The sequence below is a fragment of the Brugia malayi genome, assembly GCF_000002995.4.
Source record: "Brugia malayi strain FR3 genome assembly, contig: Bm_v4_ChrX_scaffold_001, whole genome shotgun sequence".
Lineage (NCBI taxonomy): Eukaryota > Metazoa > Nematoda > Chromadorea > Rhabditida > Onchocercidae > Brugia > Brugia malayi.
In genome coordinates this window covers 7,053,496-7,071,143 of record NW_025062479.1, presented here as the reverse complement: position 1 = coordinate 7,071,143, position 17,648 = coordinate 7,053,496, and the positions used below count along the sequence as shown (strand labels likewise).

The 17,648-nt window shown below is 33.7% G+C and overlaps 2 protein-coding genes across 4 annotated transcripts; one reads left to right on the top strand and one right to left on the bottom strand.

The window, feature by feature from the left end:
* Nucleotides 1-681: 681 nt before the first annotated feature.
* On the bottom strand, nt 682-4,965 carry Bm9645 (Uncharacterized protein; the record flags this gene model as incomplete). The annotated part of the gene is made up of 9 exons (XM_001899036.1): nt 682-790; nt 1,519-1,685; nt 1,779-1,908; nt 2,032-2,210; nt 2,475-2,640; nt 4,011-4,137; nt 4,205-4,406; nt 4,481-4,699; nt 4,828-4,965. The coding sequence occupies 9 exons, from the start codon at nt 4,963-4,965 to the stop codon at nt 682-684; spliced, it is 1,437 nt and encodes a 478-aa protein (XP_001899071.1).
* Nucleotides 4,966-10,767: 5,802 nt separating this feature from the next.
* Bma-tbck-1 (Uncharacterized protein) lies at nt 10,768-16,605 on the top strand (the record flags this gene model as incomplete). Of its 3 annotated transcripts, XM_043073943.1 has the most annotated exons (18): nt 10,768-10,969; nt 11,367-11,439; nt 12,104-12,224; nt 12,281-12,469; nt 12,632-12,698; nt 13,108-13,268; nt 13,354-13,462; nt 13,588-13,738; nt 13,810-13,909; nt 14,006-14,119; nt 14,213-14,440; nt 14,808-14,955; nt 15,087-15,170; nt 15,237-15,388; nt 15,570-15,702; nt 15,770-16,001; nt 16,106-16,259; nt 16,501-16,605. In XM_043073943.1, 18 exons carry the CDS (start codon nt 10,768-10,770, stop codon nt 16,603-16,605), a joined length of 2,523 nt encoding a protein of 840 aa, XP_042929877.1. The 3 variants fall into 3 exon arrangements, with proteins under 3 accessions (XP_042929877.1, XP_042929876.1, XP_001899073.2); XM_043073942.1 differs by lacking the exon at nt 14,006-14,119; XM_001899038.2 differs by lacking the exons at nt 10,768-10,969; nt 11,367-11,439; nt 12,104-12,224; ... (10 more) ...; nt 15,237-15,388; nt 15,570-15,702 and having other exon boundaries at nt 15,778-16,001.
* Between the last annotated feature and the right edge of the window lie 1,043 nt (nt 16,606-17,648).

Genomic DNA, 17,648 nt, shown 5'->3' with positions numbered 1-17,648 from the left:
GTCGAAATAACGCTCATCTCCATCATCTCAAAGAATGAAAACAAATTTCCCGCTTTGGTTCGTCTATACGTAATAAAAAGACCCCACCTCCTACACGAAACAATCATGACCATATCACTGATTCTATACAACGGCAGTCAGTAGGATCTAAGAATATTTCTGCTTTCTTTATTTCAAACAGCAACTTGCCAATTAAGATATGACCTATAAGCAGTAGTAAAGCTTATGTTCAGAACCAAAACGATATCGCAATTTGATGCATGATGCAATCGCATCTGAGCAGAACAGCTACCCGTGTACATATACATATTTTTATTAACATTTTAGAAAATTATACTGATTTACAGGTAAGTTCCACTTTTCCACTTAAGTTATACATTACATACACGATTAAAATAAAATTATCACATGCAAAATAATAACTGGCATAGTCAATTCAGATTCAACTTCGAGATCACATTGAAAACAAAGCGCTATAATAATAAAGCGACAACTTAACGAAGTATTGCCTACATAACAATACTGTATCTTAATCCTTTTTACAGAGAACTAATGTTAGCAGTAAGCAATACTCAACCACACAAATGCATGTTAGAAGCATCATCAAACACAGAAATAAACATAAAAAAAAGTAGAATCCATGAATCAGTGTTTTAGAAATCTAGATTCAACTTCCGACGTTCAACGATCTACTTCACCAAAAACAATATCCATTGTACCAATAACTGCAACTACATCAGAAATCAAACTCATATGTGTTAAGTCGTGTAAACCAGCCAAATGCGCAAATCTGCAATATTTGAATCAATTTTACTTCAAAATAAACAGAGTTCATACAATCCAAGACTTTATGCTTGATTATTCTATTAAAAACGCGTTCTCACTGAGGCTTTAAACTCGTGTTAAACTAACATCAACTTTATTTATAATTTTATGTTAAACTGAGATTAACTTCATGTTTAACTAAGATTAGTTTAGCTTACGTTAAACTGGTATTAAATCACTAACAATTTTGTTATTTAGTCCAATTAAATTGCATAACAAAATAAGCAAGTAAATTTACATGAGAAAATGGAACATATATAAAGTCTTACATCTATTATTCTAAAAGATAAAACCTTATAAGCCAAGGAGATCTGATCTCCACGAAATGTCGGTGAAGAGAATAATGAAAAGAATTCCTCGCAACTTTTTTCATTAATGTAAATAAATCTATCCAGTGGAACTACATGAAAGTTGTAAAACTAAACATCTACAAAGCTAAAAACAACAGCCTCATTTAAATGTTCCTTCCCGTAAAAATCTCAGTTCTTTTGAAGATTCTTCATAGCTCTTTAAAACAAATCTTCCTGCTATTAGTCTTTACTACCTCACAGCTTTTTCCAATATGTAACTTGAGATAAATTGAGATAATTGCTTTAAATCTACAAATAAGCACTGTCCGAAATGAATAGCAAGGTTCAAACCTAACAATTTACATTACCACACAAAAAAGAAAGATAAGCAAAAATGGCTTACCCCGGCCCCCGGATAAAACATCGATACGGCTTTGATGTCCCATCTGCAACTACATAAGTACCGTACTCACCGTTCGGAGCTTCTATAGGAACATAACAGCTACCCGGTGGTACTTGATAGCCTTCAGAGAAGAATTTAAAATGATGTATGAGCGACTCCATGCTGTTCTACAAATATTCCCAAACGTACTCCTATGCATGCGGAAACAAATCAAACTTCAGTTTCAATATGAAAAAAAAAGTATGATAATTTTCTTTAACCTTCATTTCTTCTCGTTTCGGTGGTACAACCTTATGATCGTCTACCTTAATTTCTCCTGGAGGCATTTTGTTCAAACAGTCTAGTACAATCCTTAAACTTTGACGCATTTCTTCTAGCCGACAGAGATACCTAAAAATATAAAAATTACAACATAAAACTGGATTAAAAAATTCAGCAGTGATATGCATAGGTACCTATATTAACCAGAAGAATGTCACAACAAACCATATACTTTTCTTGGTCATTGCCTACCGATCATAACAGTCGCCCCTTGTTCCAACAGGAACATCGAACTCGATCTGATCGTAAACTTCATAGGGTTGTGCTTTCCTCACGTCGTACTTAACTCCGGATGCACGTAGCATAACACCCGAAAAACCCAAGCTTTGTGCATCTGTCGCAGATATCAAGCCAATATCACGTGTACGACTCTACAATCAAAAAATAAAAGAAAAACAAATGTTCCACACGATTAATGATAAACATTTAATTTTTGCTTTCAGTGAGCACCGCTTCAACAAACAATAAGCTAAATTAGCTTTTGAATAAACCATTGAAACTCTTGAGTTCTTTAAAATTAAATCTGACCAAACTTATAAATGGAAGTCTATTGAGTGCTTCATATAATTTAAATCAAAAAATAATTTCATTCACTTTATTAAACAGAAAAAGACATTAAAAAAAAGAAACATTACCTGCCAAAGTCGATTTTCGGTAAGCATATCTTCCATGGCATCAATGCGTTGTGGAAACTGGATGGTCCAATCATATATGTCATCCAACAGACCCAGTGGCAAGTCCCACGCCACTCCACCCGGTCTTATATAATTCACATGCATTCTTGCTCCTGAGACTCTCTCACTGAAATCAGGCTTGTAGGATGCTTATCATCAAATGACACTGGCAGTAGAAAAGGAAGAAAAGAATTAAATAGAAACGAAAAACAGTATCTCTAGGGCTAGTTATGAGTAGTTGACTGGACTCCAACAAGTAAAGAATACCATCTTAATTTTTTGTGTACGCATCACACTACAGAATGCAATACGAAGATGAATGTATCAGTTACTTTCTAAACGAAGTCAATTGAATATTTCTTAATATGTTCGATGCTAAAAAACAAGTCTAAGCCTCGAGATGTTACTACGATTTTTCGCATTTAAAGAGCAATAGAACGCAAGATGCATTACTTTATCATTAAAAGAGAGTAGCCAAATAAAATTAGCTTCGTTAAAAAATAACATTTTTCAGCATAACAATGTCAAAAAATTGTATATCAAATAGTTATTTATAATCAGTATAATGCACTTTATGACTTAGCTTCTACTATCAAATCCGCCTCAGCAGTCACACTGAGAACTACAGCTTTTTCACGAGAAGACGAGAAAGAAAACTAGAGCAGATGTAACTCAAGAGTTGAGAAATCACTGCGTTAACCTCAGAATTTTAAACTTACATTATCTTTTTAGTATAAGAGATGTGTTCAAGGACACCTGAAATGAAATTACAGTTTAGTTCAGACCAGGCTTACCAAAATAACATTAGTTTTGAGAACTATCGTATCAAAAAATGTAGATTACAAACACCTTGACTTCACAAAGGATGAAAATCACTCTAAGGGTGAGAATGTGACAAACTGATACAAACTGATTAGAAGGAACATATAACAAATATTTTTTTTATATTAATGGACAATGTCAGCTCTACAAGAGATTGAACTGAAATTGAAAAGTCAAGAAATCATCAAAAGTTCTGATTCTATTTCAGTTACTCCAGCTTCAAACTTATCAATAGCAGATACATCTAGCATTAATCCATGCTAATGCTATCTATCATTGGAAAAATCAAGACATTCTTTTTAAAATTCCACATCAGAGATTCTATATATATATAAAGTGAAGGAAACAAATTGCACCCAGTTTCAAGTATATGATGACATAAGCAAATTAGTAACTACTAGAAAGAGGATAGCGTGACGGAAGTGACAAGACACAAGAAGTTACCATTCCAGAACAACTTAAAAACCATAAATCTCCAATTAGTAAGCTAGACAACTTATATATCACTGCATTCGAGACAAAAAAAGACAGAAAAAAAAAAATGAAAATGGTGTGGATGAGACATGTCATTCGCTTCGCCGACAAATGAATCAAGAGTCTTTAATATTAAAAAATCTACGCAATGAAAGTAACCATCAAAAGTGAGTTTGCAAAAAAAAAAAAAAAGTCATTTACTTGAATTCGAACAGTTTTTCGCGTTCTTCAAACATCCAGAATAAAGGCGTCATAGCACCAATATCCAGTGCATGCGTCACAATACTAAATGCATGATTTGCAAGACGATTTAATTCAGCGAATAATGCTGCAAAAAATTAAGCTATTACAAAAAGCAAATACCATGAATTTTTGTAAATTGGGAAAGAACTCACTGCGAATCCATTTAGCTCGAGGAGGTATTTCAATTCCCAACAATTTTTCAACAGCTAGTGCAAAGCCTTGCTCATTTGTGAGCATCGTTATATAATCCAAACGATCAAAATATGGAAGAGCTTGAGTGTATGTCTTGTATTCAATCAATTTTTCTGTGGCACGATGAAGTAACCCAATGTGAGGTACTGCTTTCATAACCATCTGTAAAATATACATACACGATGAATAACCATGCTATAATGAACTACAGAAAAAACGTTAAATAATAAACGAACTTCATTATCTAATTCTAAAATCAATCGCAGCACACCATGAGCTGCTGGATGCTGAGGACCGAAGTTCAAAAGATAATAATGCAGAGGTTTTTCATGGAAATCTGCAATATCTGACATTCTCGGTCTTCTGCAATAATTTTCTAGTATCTCGCTCGTCCCAACATGTTTCTCATATTCAGTTGTCTTTGCTGCCCAAACACGACCGATCACACTTGCCTTCTGAACCATATATTAATTAGCTTTTCTGCTAAATACAATACAATTTAGATATGATAATATAGAGTTTATTTCGAAAATGTTTGTTACGTTAGTTAACACATACAATTGTATTATTGATAAAGACATACTTTAAATTCGTGATGAAACTTTGCATCTGGAAACCATAACGCGTGGGAATGGCGGACATTCTGTCCTACAGCAGGAAGCATACTAGATCTCAGCTTAAGCGATAGTAGAGATAAAGAAGAGGAACGAACAAAATCCATGTCTGCTAAAAACAGCGTTAAAGTGATGCTGTAAAATGTCTCAGTAAAACGTCACAAATAATACTAATTTACCACATAAATTCAGATCTGACCTTACACACAATTCAAAACTGTAACAATGTATTGTTGAGTGTATGACAGTGAGTAATAGTTCAATCCCAACTAAATTTTGCAAGATGCGATTTAAAATGGTACTTCGGACTACCTCTCCAACCACAACCTATTCTTGCAACACAACCTCCATAAGCACTAACGCATCTTCCACTTTTACAGATTCCATGACCACTGCTTCTCCTATGTATGTCGAATGCAACAATTGATATCTCACTAACGTGGACCAAAACTAATCTATCATCGCACACTACTTAAAGCAACTGACAATTCTGATATTATTCAGCAAGTTCTCCTGCGGATATGAAAAGTATCGGATATTGATTTTACGTAACAGCAAAATGTCAGAATGGGTGTCGTTTGTAGCTAGTGGTTGTCATTTTAAAATGCACTCAAACTACTTGCATCCAATAATGAAAGTTGATGAAATCAAATCAGTGGAGATAATGTATAAGTAAAAGTGAAGAGAAACAGTTTGTAATTTAGATTTCGTAATAATTTCCGTGAAAAGCAATTCGTAACAGCAAAAGATTTTTCATTCCGTGAGTTATAGATCACATAATGCAGAACTGAAGTGAAGAAGTATCCGAGGTAATTTGATAATGACGCTTAAACAAACAGCATCGCACTGCAAACTGCAAGTTTTGCAAGCTCAGCGCGAAATGAAAAGCACCCCACCTCCCTCTCCCCTCCATGTTCAGTACCGATATCACTTAACACCACTTCGAGTTTCTAAGCAGTCCAATATATCTCAAAATACTTACACTGACTTCATCTTAAAAATTCGTCAGTGAAAAGCAAAGTATTTCAAGTTTTACTGATACCTTCAGCAGCTGAGTATATGTTATGAGAATGGATAAAAATTTGATTTCTGGTTACGTCGAGGAACTCTTCAAAACAATCCGACATACATTCAGCAACTTCGTCTGACTCTTCGCATTCATTTTAGTATGAAAAACAATTATCAAGAAAACTGATGAGGTTTCTCGACGACTGATCAAATGTGTCACTAATATATCACACCGCAATCTTCAGCAGATCGTAACGCGGACTGCAATTCCAAATACTTCATCTGATAAGAACTGATTTCTGTTGGGATAATTGTAATCCCACATTTGAATTACTGTAAAGCATAGTTTTTTCTACAACGTGACTAAAAGACTGTCTTCATGCCGTCAACATGTCAGCAATTGACCTACCAGTCAAGCTATCGTATTATGGAAAAATACAACAGTTTAAAATGCAGTACCTTTCAATATTTTCTCTATTTTCACAACTATAATTCAAATTATTAATGCATTATCAAGGGCATTCTACATATCACTAGGATTTTTTCAGAAAAACAAGTATTGCTGGATTTTCTTCCTAACGGCCGCAAGATGAGAAAGTCCCTTAAAAAACCAAGAGTCTCTCTATTAATCTAGACAATGGTAATAAATGAAGGTTATGGAACAAACTTCGCGGTCCACTGCCCGAATAAAGAGTACAAAAAACAATTTAACGCCTACTGTCGTGAAAGACGAAATATTTAAATTATTATATCCAAAACTAACAAATTCCTCTTATCTAATTCCTTTTCCTCACACAACAAAAACCCTTTGTTAGCAAAACCCTTTATTAGCAGTCTTTGTTTCATATCATTTAAATGTCCTCCTCTGCCGAATATTTGGTCAGTTCAGTTCTGTATATAAACTAATCTTGTTAACAATCTTCTTTGTTCATCCATGAGAAATCCTCCCATCTAATCTCCATTCGTTAAATCAGTCTTATATATAACCCAACCAATCCTTCCATAACCATCATTTGCTTTATGTTTTGGGATGCGTCTAATACTTTATAATTTTGTGTTATTTCACCATTTTTATATTATTGCATTTTTTATAGTTTACGCGTTTGTTAAACGGTGTAGCATCCGTACGATATGTATAAAGCGCTATTATTTGCTTCATGTTAAATAAAGGTTTAATTACCCAAGTTTGAGGTTTCACGACACCTACCTTCCTCATCCCAACTCAATAGTACGATAATGAGACTATTTGCAATGTAAATCTGAAAAAATAACTATACATATAGTTCTCAGAAAGCAGGTAGAACGAAAAACCTGCTCAATTTTTCTGCGCATTTCTGGATAAGAAATAAATTATTTCCCTAAAGGTGCCACTAGTAAGACCAATTTCTGGATTTTTGTAAAAAAATAAACGATGAAAGGCTTACTAAAATATATAATTGATTTGTGATTCCCAGCATGTTCCAGAAAGCTAATAGTATTTAACGGTAACTAGTATGTTAGTCTGAAAATTGATGAACAAATCAGAGTTTCCATGCGATTGTTTTCGGACAGAACTATATTGTCAAATCCATTACTAACTGCAACAATTACTGCAATATTGCAAATTCTCTGAGTTCAATGTTCCATTAGCAGCTTTTTTTAAACCGACTTATGACGAGAAAGTAGACAACTGAGGATGCCACTATTATTCAGATTCATTTTACTATATGTAATTCATTACGTATTATTTTACCTCAAGAACATCATCAACAGCAGATATTTACAACTCATTTTTTTTCTTTCGCAGCAGTGAAGTTAATTGTTACACCAAACACGACGATGTTATTCACAGTGCAAATAAATTATCATACTTCTTACACCGCCAAAGTTTCAAATCATCATGTTATACAAGAACCTGCGCTGAATCGATTCATTAGTTTCAGATTTCACAAAAGCTGTATTCAGATCAACTTCCCATTATACTGCCTTTCATTCAAAATACTGATATTGTGGGAGTTTTTTTTTTTCACTAATTTAATAATTCTCTCATGTGTTTTACGTTCAGCTAAACAAAAAACCGATTGACGTCAGATCAACAGTAGAAGATTTGATACAATGGCTATGATTCTGGAACAAAGGGAAAGTCTACGACACGACGTCACCTTTCAAGAAAGTATAAAAAGTTAACTTTTAACTAACCTATCCTAATATCAGAACACGAGAAATGGAACAGCAATTCAAAATTAGGGTTTCATAATTAGCTGACCAGCCAGAATTACCTTTTCATCACATAATTTCCTTTACTACGAATAGCCTATTTACAAAATTGTTAATAGCAACTCAAAGTTGTATGCGGCAGCTTCGTTATTACAGTGAAACAGTTTGGTACCTCCCCATTAAACGTTGAAATAATTTCTGAAACATATCGTAGCAACAATTGACTAACGAAAATCAATTTTTTTTTTTGTTTCAAAATTTGAAGACATATCTGTGAAATCCTCGTAACTCAGTGAGTCGAAATTTCATTTCAGAAACTTAGCCTTTTCCAGCATCAGAACTCCAGTCCTTTTTAACATATACGCTGCACCCATGTTCCTATAGTTCAACTTAGCAGTTTTCTTGAATTTAAAACGAAATTGGTTTTCCCATTAATGGAAACTTAAATATCATTTCTCAGCGACACATGTCAAAAAAAGATATAGGCAATCCCCCTGAAAACCAAAACTTACAAGATACTGAAACACATTTAAATAATCAATTACACTACTCCAAAATCATGAGCGATGATCCAGATTTTTTACGTGCTTGATGGATACTACCGACAGCTTAAGTAGTGGTTGAAATAAAAATAATCTGACAACTGACGTATTGAAAGTGCTCAGGAAACGCAAAGCCATATGTCATATAATACGCTTACAGCAAATGGTGGTAAGATATGGATGACTGAGCTCATCAGAAGAAAAACGTAGCTTCAATTTATTTGGGAAAAGATGACTATGTGCTAAATTTCTCATTTAAACTTATGCTATCTGTTGCAATATTTATCTGTTCACAAAGACTATGCATTAGTCAGTGCAAATAATAAATATATATAACGTTACCACTAGCAATAACTCTGATAATTCGGCGTTTTCGGCGTAGTGTAGATACAGCGATTTGTTCATATCATAACGTTTATACCTAACATATAATCACATCTCTCATTAACTGAACTGAATATAGAGGAATTTTGTTGAGTTAACGTGAATTAACTGAAAGACACCCGGAACCCGAGTTTTTTAAATTCAATGAACAATCCGCTTCTTTCCATATTTTCCAGAAAAGAATGAACTTCACTTCATAGAAACAAAATAATGACACGTGAATTAAATTTCCGCTTAGGTCTCCTCACCATACGACAAAATGAGCAAGCACCCAGACCACATAAAGACCACCAACCACATAGCAAATTTAAACAGCCAATTTGCAATTCCGCTCCTTCAAAAGATCCATTACCAGAGCGCAACGAACCCTCTCCCCTATTACCACATCCACTGTTGTCTATGTTCGTCTTCCATCCTCATCGTAACTGTTATATTTAGATGAGCCCTTCCTACATTTTACATTCCATTCAGTGCTACGCAAAAGCATAACCTGACCTGAAATAAAGATTGTTGCTTTGTATCCTTGAGTACATCGCGTTGTCTGGAATACATTGTTCTCTCAAACTACCGCTGCTCCCGTAAAAATTTAGCTTGGAGAGGAACTACTTAATACTCTCAAGGGCATAAGAATTCATTCGAAATCTCAAGAATTAGTCAGATTTACTTATCGTTGAATTTCGTAGCCTGGTATTATCTTAAGCATTTGTTCAGAAAACAGATCTTTAACTCGAATTAAATGGTAAAATCATGGAACAATTTGGGATTCTGGTTGTCCAAATCCTCATTTCAAAACTACTGTGTTACAAAATATGAGAAGGTGTATTTCGTAACAGTTACCTATAAAATGTGACATCTTTACAGTGTTAACAATTAACTGCTACTTGGATAACAGTGCTAAAATAATATCGTAAATGCATGTTTCATCTTTCTTACCGACAGTCCATATAACTGCTTCAGACTTTTCCAACTTGGAAGTGTGATTTACTTGCCAGTCCTTCGCTTAATATCGTGTTTATATCTTAGATAAATAACACTGTGCACAGGTAACGAACATTCTCGATAGTGAATCATCTATCCTATGATGAAGTGATATCTGTCTTTTATGATGAAGTTTTAGAGAAAGTCTTGCTTGTCTATAGCATTAAGGAATTGGAATAAACTTTCCAGGTAAGAGTAAATCACAAAACATAGTAATTCGGGCAATCTTATGCATCTACTATTTGAAAACATTATCATTCAGTCGCTTCCTTCACACGAAATAATTCTATTTCATTCTGTGAAAATATGTGTACGTAAAAGGAACAAAATATGAACTATTTTTTGATGTAATTGACAAGGAATATTCCGACCTTGTTACGTGGCACTTTTAGTGCTGATATTAGCGCAGTAAATTTTTATGAGAATAATGATGAAGTTTGGTCTGAAGTGAGTAGAATTATTTAAAAGATATAACTTTTTCAAGAAAGAACTCTGACTGCACTCATGTTTTTGAATTTTGTTTGTACATTAACTGGTTTTCAGAGGCACTATTGTCGTCATGCAAGGGACATTTGCTTCTTTCTTTTTTTAGAAGTTTCCACATTCAGAAAAAAGTTAGCCTTTGGATGAATGTGCATTTATGCTTCTACTTATGTAAACGTTTATTTAAATTGGTTTCTTACGGGGATCCTTTCAAATCGTTTTCATCAGTTTTCTCGGATTGGATAATTTTGTATATATGTCCGACATCACACTGAATTTGTTCAAGTCCTCATTTCCCTTCAGCCATTCCTGATGACGATGGGAACAAATGTACGCCTTTTGGGGTCAGCCGAGTTCGGTGCTACAGCTGTAATTGGAGATGATTCATCTTGCCATCTTACAATAACAAGCGGTTTTTCGTCGTCATCAGCTGCGCATATGCTGGGAGAATTTTCAAAACTTACGTCGTTGAATCATCCCCATCTCTGCAAATACGTCGAGTTTGTTCGATCAACAGTTCGTATGTTTCGCATTTGAGCAAGTGATGCCTCTCTTACTAAACTTTTTTGTTTCAACTTTCACCTGCTCTTAGTTCTCATTTCCATTACTTTGAAATGTGAAGGGTACAAATTGAATTCAACTTTTGAGGTTATAGTAGTTGAACTTAAAATGTTTTTAGCGGCTGACAGGAGATACATTGTTAGAAAGTCTGAATGGAATCCGAACAACTGGATTCATGATGCATCTGAGGCATCAGTACTATAACATTTTTCAAAACTTGCTGTTTTGAAGCTATATTTCATGACTTTTAAATAGTTGTTATTGTTGTAATGATATGTCAGCTTTTTTGTACTGACGAAGGAATTACAAAAATAGTATCTTTGCATTTTTCATAAATCTGAATTTAATGATTTTAGTTTGGAATGCAGGTTTCGTGATTTCGGAGCATTATTCACGATCAGCCGTTGAAGAATTGAAAGAGTGTAAAAAGTAAGCTATTTTATTATCCGTTCATTTTTAGAATGTCATTGATTATCTGTCACTTAGTATCTGGGCTTACAGTATGAGTCACTTTATTGTTCGTAATATTGCACCGCACTGATGTATTGATGTATACTGACTGACCGGTACATATGCACAAAAGTTGTGGATTAGTAATATGTTTTCTTCTTGCAACTCTTTTCCACTGAGTTCAAGATTCTATTCCACTAAACCAGCTTCTAGATTTTCATTCAGAATTCTTTTAATTGAATTCCAAGCTAAAATTTGCGTTTAATATTGAACAGTTCCATGTGCAATTCAGCAGTTTGTTTCACATGGAATTCCACGTTTAATATTAAGTTTGAGTCGTCAGTTAGATATCCATGGATTCTTTTTCATCAGCAGTCAGAAGGTTGTTTTGTGGAAGAATAGAAGTTTACTTAAGAGTGGAATGTTAGGGAATGGATGTAGAAACTTAGCTCTAGTAATTATCAACGTAATACTGCTTTTATTTAATTTAATTAAATTGTCCTAATGAAGTAGAAGTATCATATTTTTTGTGATTTTCATTTTTTTTTTTTAGCTGGTGGCGTTATTGATACGAAACATTTTTTAAATTTTCAGTGTTTCATAAATATTTTAGCAGAAATATAATCAGATTCAAAAGTTTTAGGTTGGAAGTAGCGCGAATCATATCGTTATTGCAACCGGTCTTGTCAGCTTTCACGTATTTGCATTCTCGATATATCACTTTTGGATGCTTCAGCTTAAATTCAGTCCTCCTTTCATCTCAGGTAACATGTTGTAACATCTTATTCAACTTTATGACAACATTATTGTTATGTTGCAGAATTTAGTTCGACTAGCTCAGTATGGTTTGCACTGTATCAGTGGTAGTAGAAGAGATTTAGAGTATTACACATATTCTTCTTGGTACCTTCCTCCAGAACGTTTCTTGCAAGCCGAAATCAAAAACGATTTCATTTGTCGAGCTGGAGATATCTGGTCATTTGGAATTGCTGTACTTGAGCTTTCAATCGTATGTCAGTTTCTTTGTTTTATAAATCTGAATCTACATGGAATCCATCTTCCGTAATTTCTGTTTTCGACATCTAAAGAAGTTTCATATTCTTTCATATTTTATGGACTGAATGTCATATGCGATGATATATTCCTCACTTCTAAAATAAATTATTTTCAGGGGTGTCTTCTGTCCGAAATTTGGTCTCCAAAACAGTTTTATTCTACACTGAGTGTTTTAATCAGAAGTATTTTTTGTAATTCATACATACATATTCGTCTTTATTAAAAATTTAGTTTTCCATTTCTATTACATTTTTTTTTTTGTAGAAATCACTTACCCAAACTTCTATTTCTTTATTTTTTTCAAAATTTAGCACAATAACGGTGAATCAGCCTTAAGTATTTTATGGATTGGTTGGTACTACGGTCACCTAACTTGGGCAGTTATTAAGTCATATAAATATATGAGATTGTCGAGCTGTTTGTATAATTTGTCATCTTTTTTTTTTTTTTTTTTTTTTTCATGCAAAAAAATACGCTCAAGTTGAATTAGGTTCTAAACGAATACAACTTTTACAAGTTGAAAGTTCTAACAGTCGATGGGTTTTTCAGCTGGAGTGATTTAAGTATTTCTAGTGTTTTAAAATTTTAAAGATAAAGAACGGAATGGCTCCATTTTCTCGTTATTGTTAGCTAAAATTCAACAGAAGAAACCAAATATTCATATTACGTCAAATATCACAATTATGATAATACTTGAGAAAGCCCTATGTGTTCTTCCGTCACAACGACCTACTGCCAAGGCGTTACTTTCTGTAAGTACTGCTAACATGCATTCAATTATTTATAAATTTATTGCTGACATGAAATTGCAAACATTAGCTTAACAAAACTTCACAGATAATCAGCAGTGAAAATAACAGCTACTCAAACGTAAACAAGGATTATAGCTTTTATGGTAGTGAAAGCGATGAAGACAGTCTGAGGGAAAGTGTTGAACATATGAGGGGTATGTTCATTTATGCATTATTCACATCATTGTACGCTCTTATTCTCACTATAAACTCATGTATGCTCATATTACTGCTCGTATTCTTACTATAAAATACAATTTCTAAAAAAAAAATTTTTCAGAGTCCTTGGAAGGAGAAGAAACAGAAATAACTCGAAATTTACCAGTTCACGAAGCCTTTTTTTTATGGAAATTATGTGGAAGTAGCATTGAAACTATTCTTATTAACCATGATATTATTAAAGCAAATCCACCTGTTATCGCTTTACCATAGTTCGTTTTGCCTTTTTAATTTACAAATGACATATCTTTATTATTACATTCATGTTTTTCACTCTTTTCAGTTTAGTTAATGGAGATTGCTTCATGTATGGTAATACTCATATAAGGAAGTATGAGTTCACTCCTGATATTTTTATCCTTCCGTCAAACAATTTTCGCAACGTAAGTCTCACAGAAGAACTTGAGAGAATGATCATGATGTTTTCATCACTAAGGATTTGATTTTCTTCGTTGCTGTATGCAGAATTAATATTTTAGCGGATGAAGTTTCTTAACGAAAGCAAATTTCTCATTTCATTTGAAATGGAAGAAAAAACGCGAGAGATCTATGATTTATCGCTAATGGTGAAAGAAAAAGACATTGAATACCAGGTCTACATTCTCTCCATTATTTAATTTTTAATTAGCATTTTTTTTTTTTTTTTTTGGAAAAATTTTCATCATATCACAGATTTCACATTTCAGGGTCGACGGATGCTTATTCTTCGTCGTTTGCTTTCAAGCTTTCCCTTCAAAAAATCACTTCTATTTTGTGAATGTTGTCATGACATTCCTCCTCTTTATAGAGCTTATCTATGGAGTGCACTGCTGAATATATATTGGGATGTTGAGAAACGTTTCATAGCTATTGATACGTTTTCTCCCCATTCTTCTGACCGCCAGTTATTGGTCGATATTCCTCGGTGTCACCAGGTTATATTTTCATGCGACAGTTACGCAAAGGCATTTTCACTGCAAGACTTTTTTCAAAAAAAAAGGAAGACTTGTTTGTACTATCCATTCACTGTATGTAATTTAATTAATTTTCTAGGAAAATTTTCATGCATTTGTAAACAATATGGTTTATGTACCCCATATGTGAACAACAAAATTTTTTCTATTATAGTTTCAAGAACTGTCACATGGCTTTGTAGTTTATCATTTATTTCTTTTAATTGTAATCCTTTGTAACTGTGGACGCAATTTCTCCGCCTAATCTTTCACATCTTCTTACACTGCTCTTGGCATCATCTGTTTATTAATTAGTATGGCGTCTCTTAAAAGATAACAACTTTTTCAGTATGATGACTTGATGGCATCATCTATTGCGCATCGCAAGCTGAAACGTCTTTTGAAGACATGGCTTCTTTTACATGAAAATTATGTTTATTGGCAAGGTTTGGATTCTCTAGCGGCACCATTTCTTGTTCTCAACTTCACTTGTTTGGGTATCAGCTTTGATTTACAAATTGGATTTGATAGTGGAGATACTTACTTGTTAACAACAGTACGGTATTGACTGGTTTTGTTTGGAATTTCTGCGTCTTATTTTGACCAAATAATGTTATGCGACTTTCAGCTAGAGCATATTCCTGTCTGGAATCGTTCATCAGCCTATATTTGCATGACTTTTTTCTGCGAGACAACTCATCTGTCGTACAAGGTTTGAATGAATATTTTTCATTAATAAAACTGAATTTTTTATAATTGTGATCGAGTTTATTTGTAGAATATCTGGCAGTTTTTTTTCATCTTTTGGCATTCATGGATGCTGCTTTATACACACATCTTTCCGCAATGGATTTCCGTCCTGAGTTATTTGCTATTCCATGGTTCCTCACCTGTTTCGCCCATATATTACCCTTGCACAAGTTGTTCTATGTAATGATCTTTTAATTACATTTGCAATAATCCTGAATTCTATATGCAGTGTTTTCCATAATAGACTGTAATGGACCTCAAGTTAAATGAATTTTGTATGTGAATAAATCTAACATTGGTAGTTATGAGTCTAATAAAAACTTTATATAATGATAGACTAATTTTGCTTTATTTAAATTAGGTCTGGGACGTTTTATTATTATCGGATTCGTCTTTCCCATTATTTGTTGGACTTGCAATAATGGAGCAGTTACGAGCTGGACTTATTACCAAACATTTTAATGATGCAATTTTACTTTTTTCAGATCTTCCAGGTTTGTTTCATCCAAAGTTATTACAGTAATTGCTGTACCTTTAATTTTCATCCATTTTCGTTACCAGATCTAAATATGGAACGTTTGGTGCAATATTCACTGAATTACTACAATGCTGTACCAGCATCATGCACCTTCAGACAGTTTGCATCTAAGCATGTACGAGAGGAGTATGCAATGACGCATTATACTGTAGCTGAACTGAACGAATTTTGTTGTCCACGGATATCAATTACCGATCTCATTCGTCTCACTGAACATTCCTCACTACTTGTTGTCGATGTCCGTCCGCAATATGAGTAAGTTTTTGATATATTTTTCCTTATAATTTTCCGAATCATCAGTATGTTTGTGGTCCTAATATTTACATCAGATATACATTAATATATTCTGGAACTTTCAGGTATTCTCGTGGTGCCATTGTGGGCAGTGTGAATTTGCCTCCCTTTGGTGAGGAGGATACGTTGGATACCATTAAAACAGCGTTAATAAATGCTCAGTCGGCAGAACATGTCGTCGTTATCGTTGATAATGAACATTTACAGAGAGCTAAAAAGGTTGCACATGTATTTTTATAATTTGGTTGTATTACCAGTCTTTCAAAATATATGTAATGCAAAAAAAAAAAAAAAAAAAAAACTAAAGTTTACAGCATATATCTTTAATGGTTGACATATCATGTTTTAAATCATCCAAGCATTTCTTTTACTAACGGATCTATTATTCAACAACTACTGTTGGTATCACTGCAAAAACTCGTCACAAGATTTAAATAAAACTAATGAGTTGTTTGTGCAGATATCAAAGTTATGCGTGCTGGAAGGATACAATCGTGTGTGTGTTTTGGATGGTGGTGTCCAGAAAGTCCGCTCTATGCACGATATCTTTTGCATGCCTGCTTGAGAATCGAATAAAATATGAAATTTTCGATATGGTTAAGAATAATGATGATTAAAGTGACTTTTTGGAATGCGATATCTAAGGCATTACATGTGTTTAGGTCACCAGTGTTGCTGTTTTATTTAAAAACTTTTTGTGGTAATACAGCTGATAAATGGCAGTTTTCCATCTTTACCAGCAAACTCTGTATAGCAATATTCCTTGCATAAATTATTATATATTTTCAATTTGCATTGTCAGACTGCCTAGATGTAGTAATTTTGCTTATTTCGTTGCGAAAAGTCAATGTCGATGAGAAAATGGGAGGCGTGACTCGTCCATTATGTAGTGAAATGTGCTTAAGAAAGCGAATTCCTCAGAAATCTGACATTTTCTATATGTACTGCGATGTGACGAATTATATGAGTTATATGTATGCTGAAACAGTATCAGCCTAAGGGGCTTCCAGTGAGTTCATAAACCAGTAAGTGATTAAGTTCAAATATACATATCAAATATACACTGGTATCATTCAAGATGTCGGCTAAGCTCTCCCAAAACAAAGACGCAAAACCAACACTATAATATTCAACGTTAAGACCTCTAGCTAATTCTCACACTCAGAAAAATCAAATGAAAGTCGATATAATTGAAACTAAACAAAAGAAGTAGAAAAAAGGACAAAAACGAACTTTTACCAAACAAAATAAGCAAATATACCGAAAAGTAATCTCGTAAGGATAACCTGAGTACTAGTATATATATAATATATACATAAGTGACGTGGATGAACACAACAAACCGTTTCTTTGCAGCAGTCAAAGATTTCTCTGCACAAAACATTTCATCAGGATTAAAAAAAAAACTGGGACGAGTCTGTTTAGGAGGAGTTGGAACAATCTCGTACCTGGGATCTATCAGTTAGCAGACAGTAAAGAATAATTTAGCAACGAAGCTTGAAATTAAGTTATGGCTATCAACTTGAAATTAAGTTACGATGCGAAAGATACCAGTCATTGCATTTGTTTTTATTGCACATATTCTCCTACCTTCGTAAGCTTCATTTT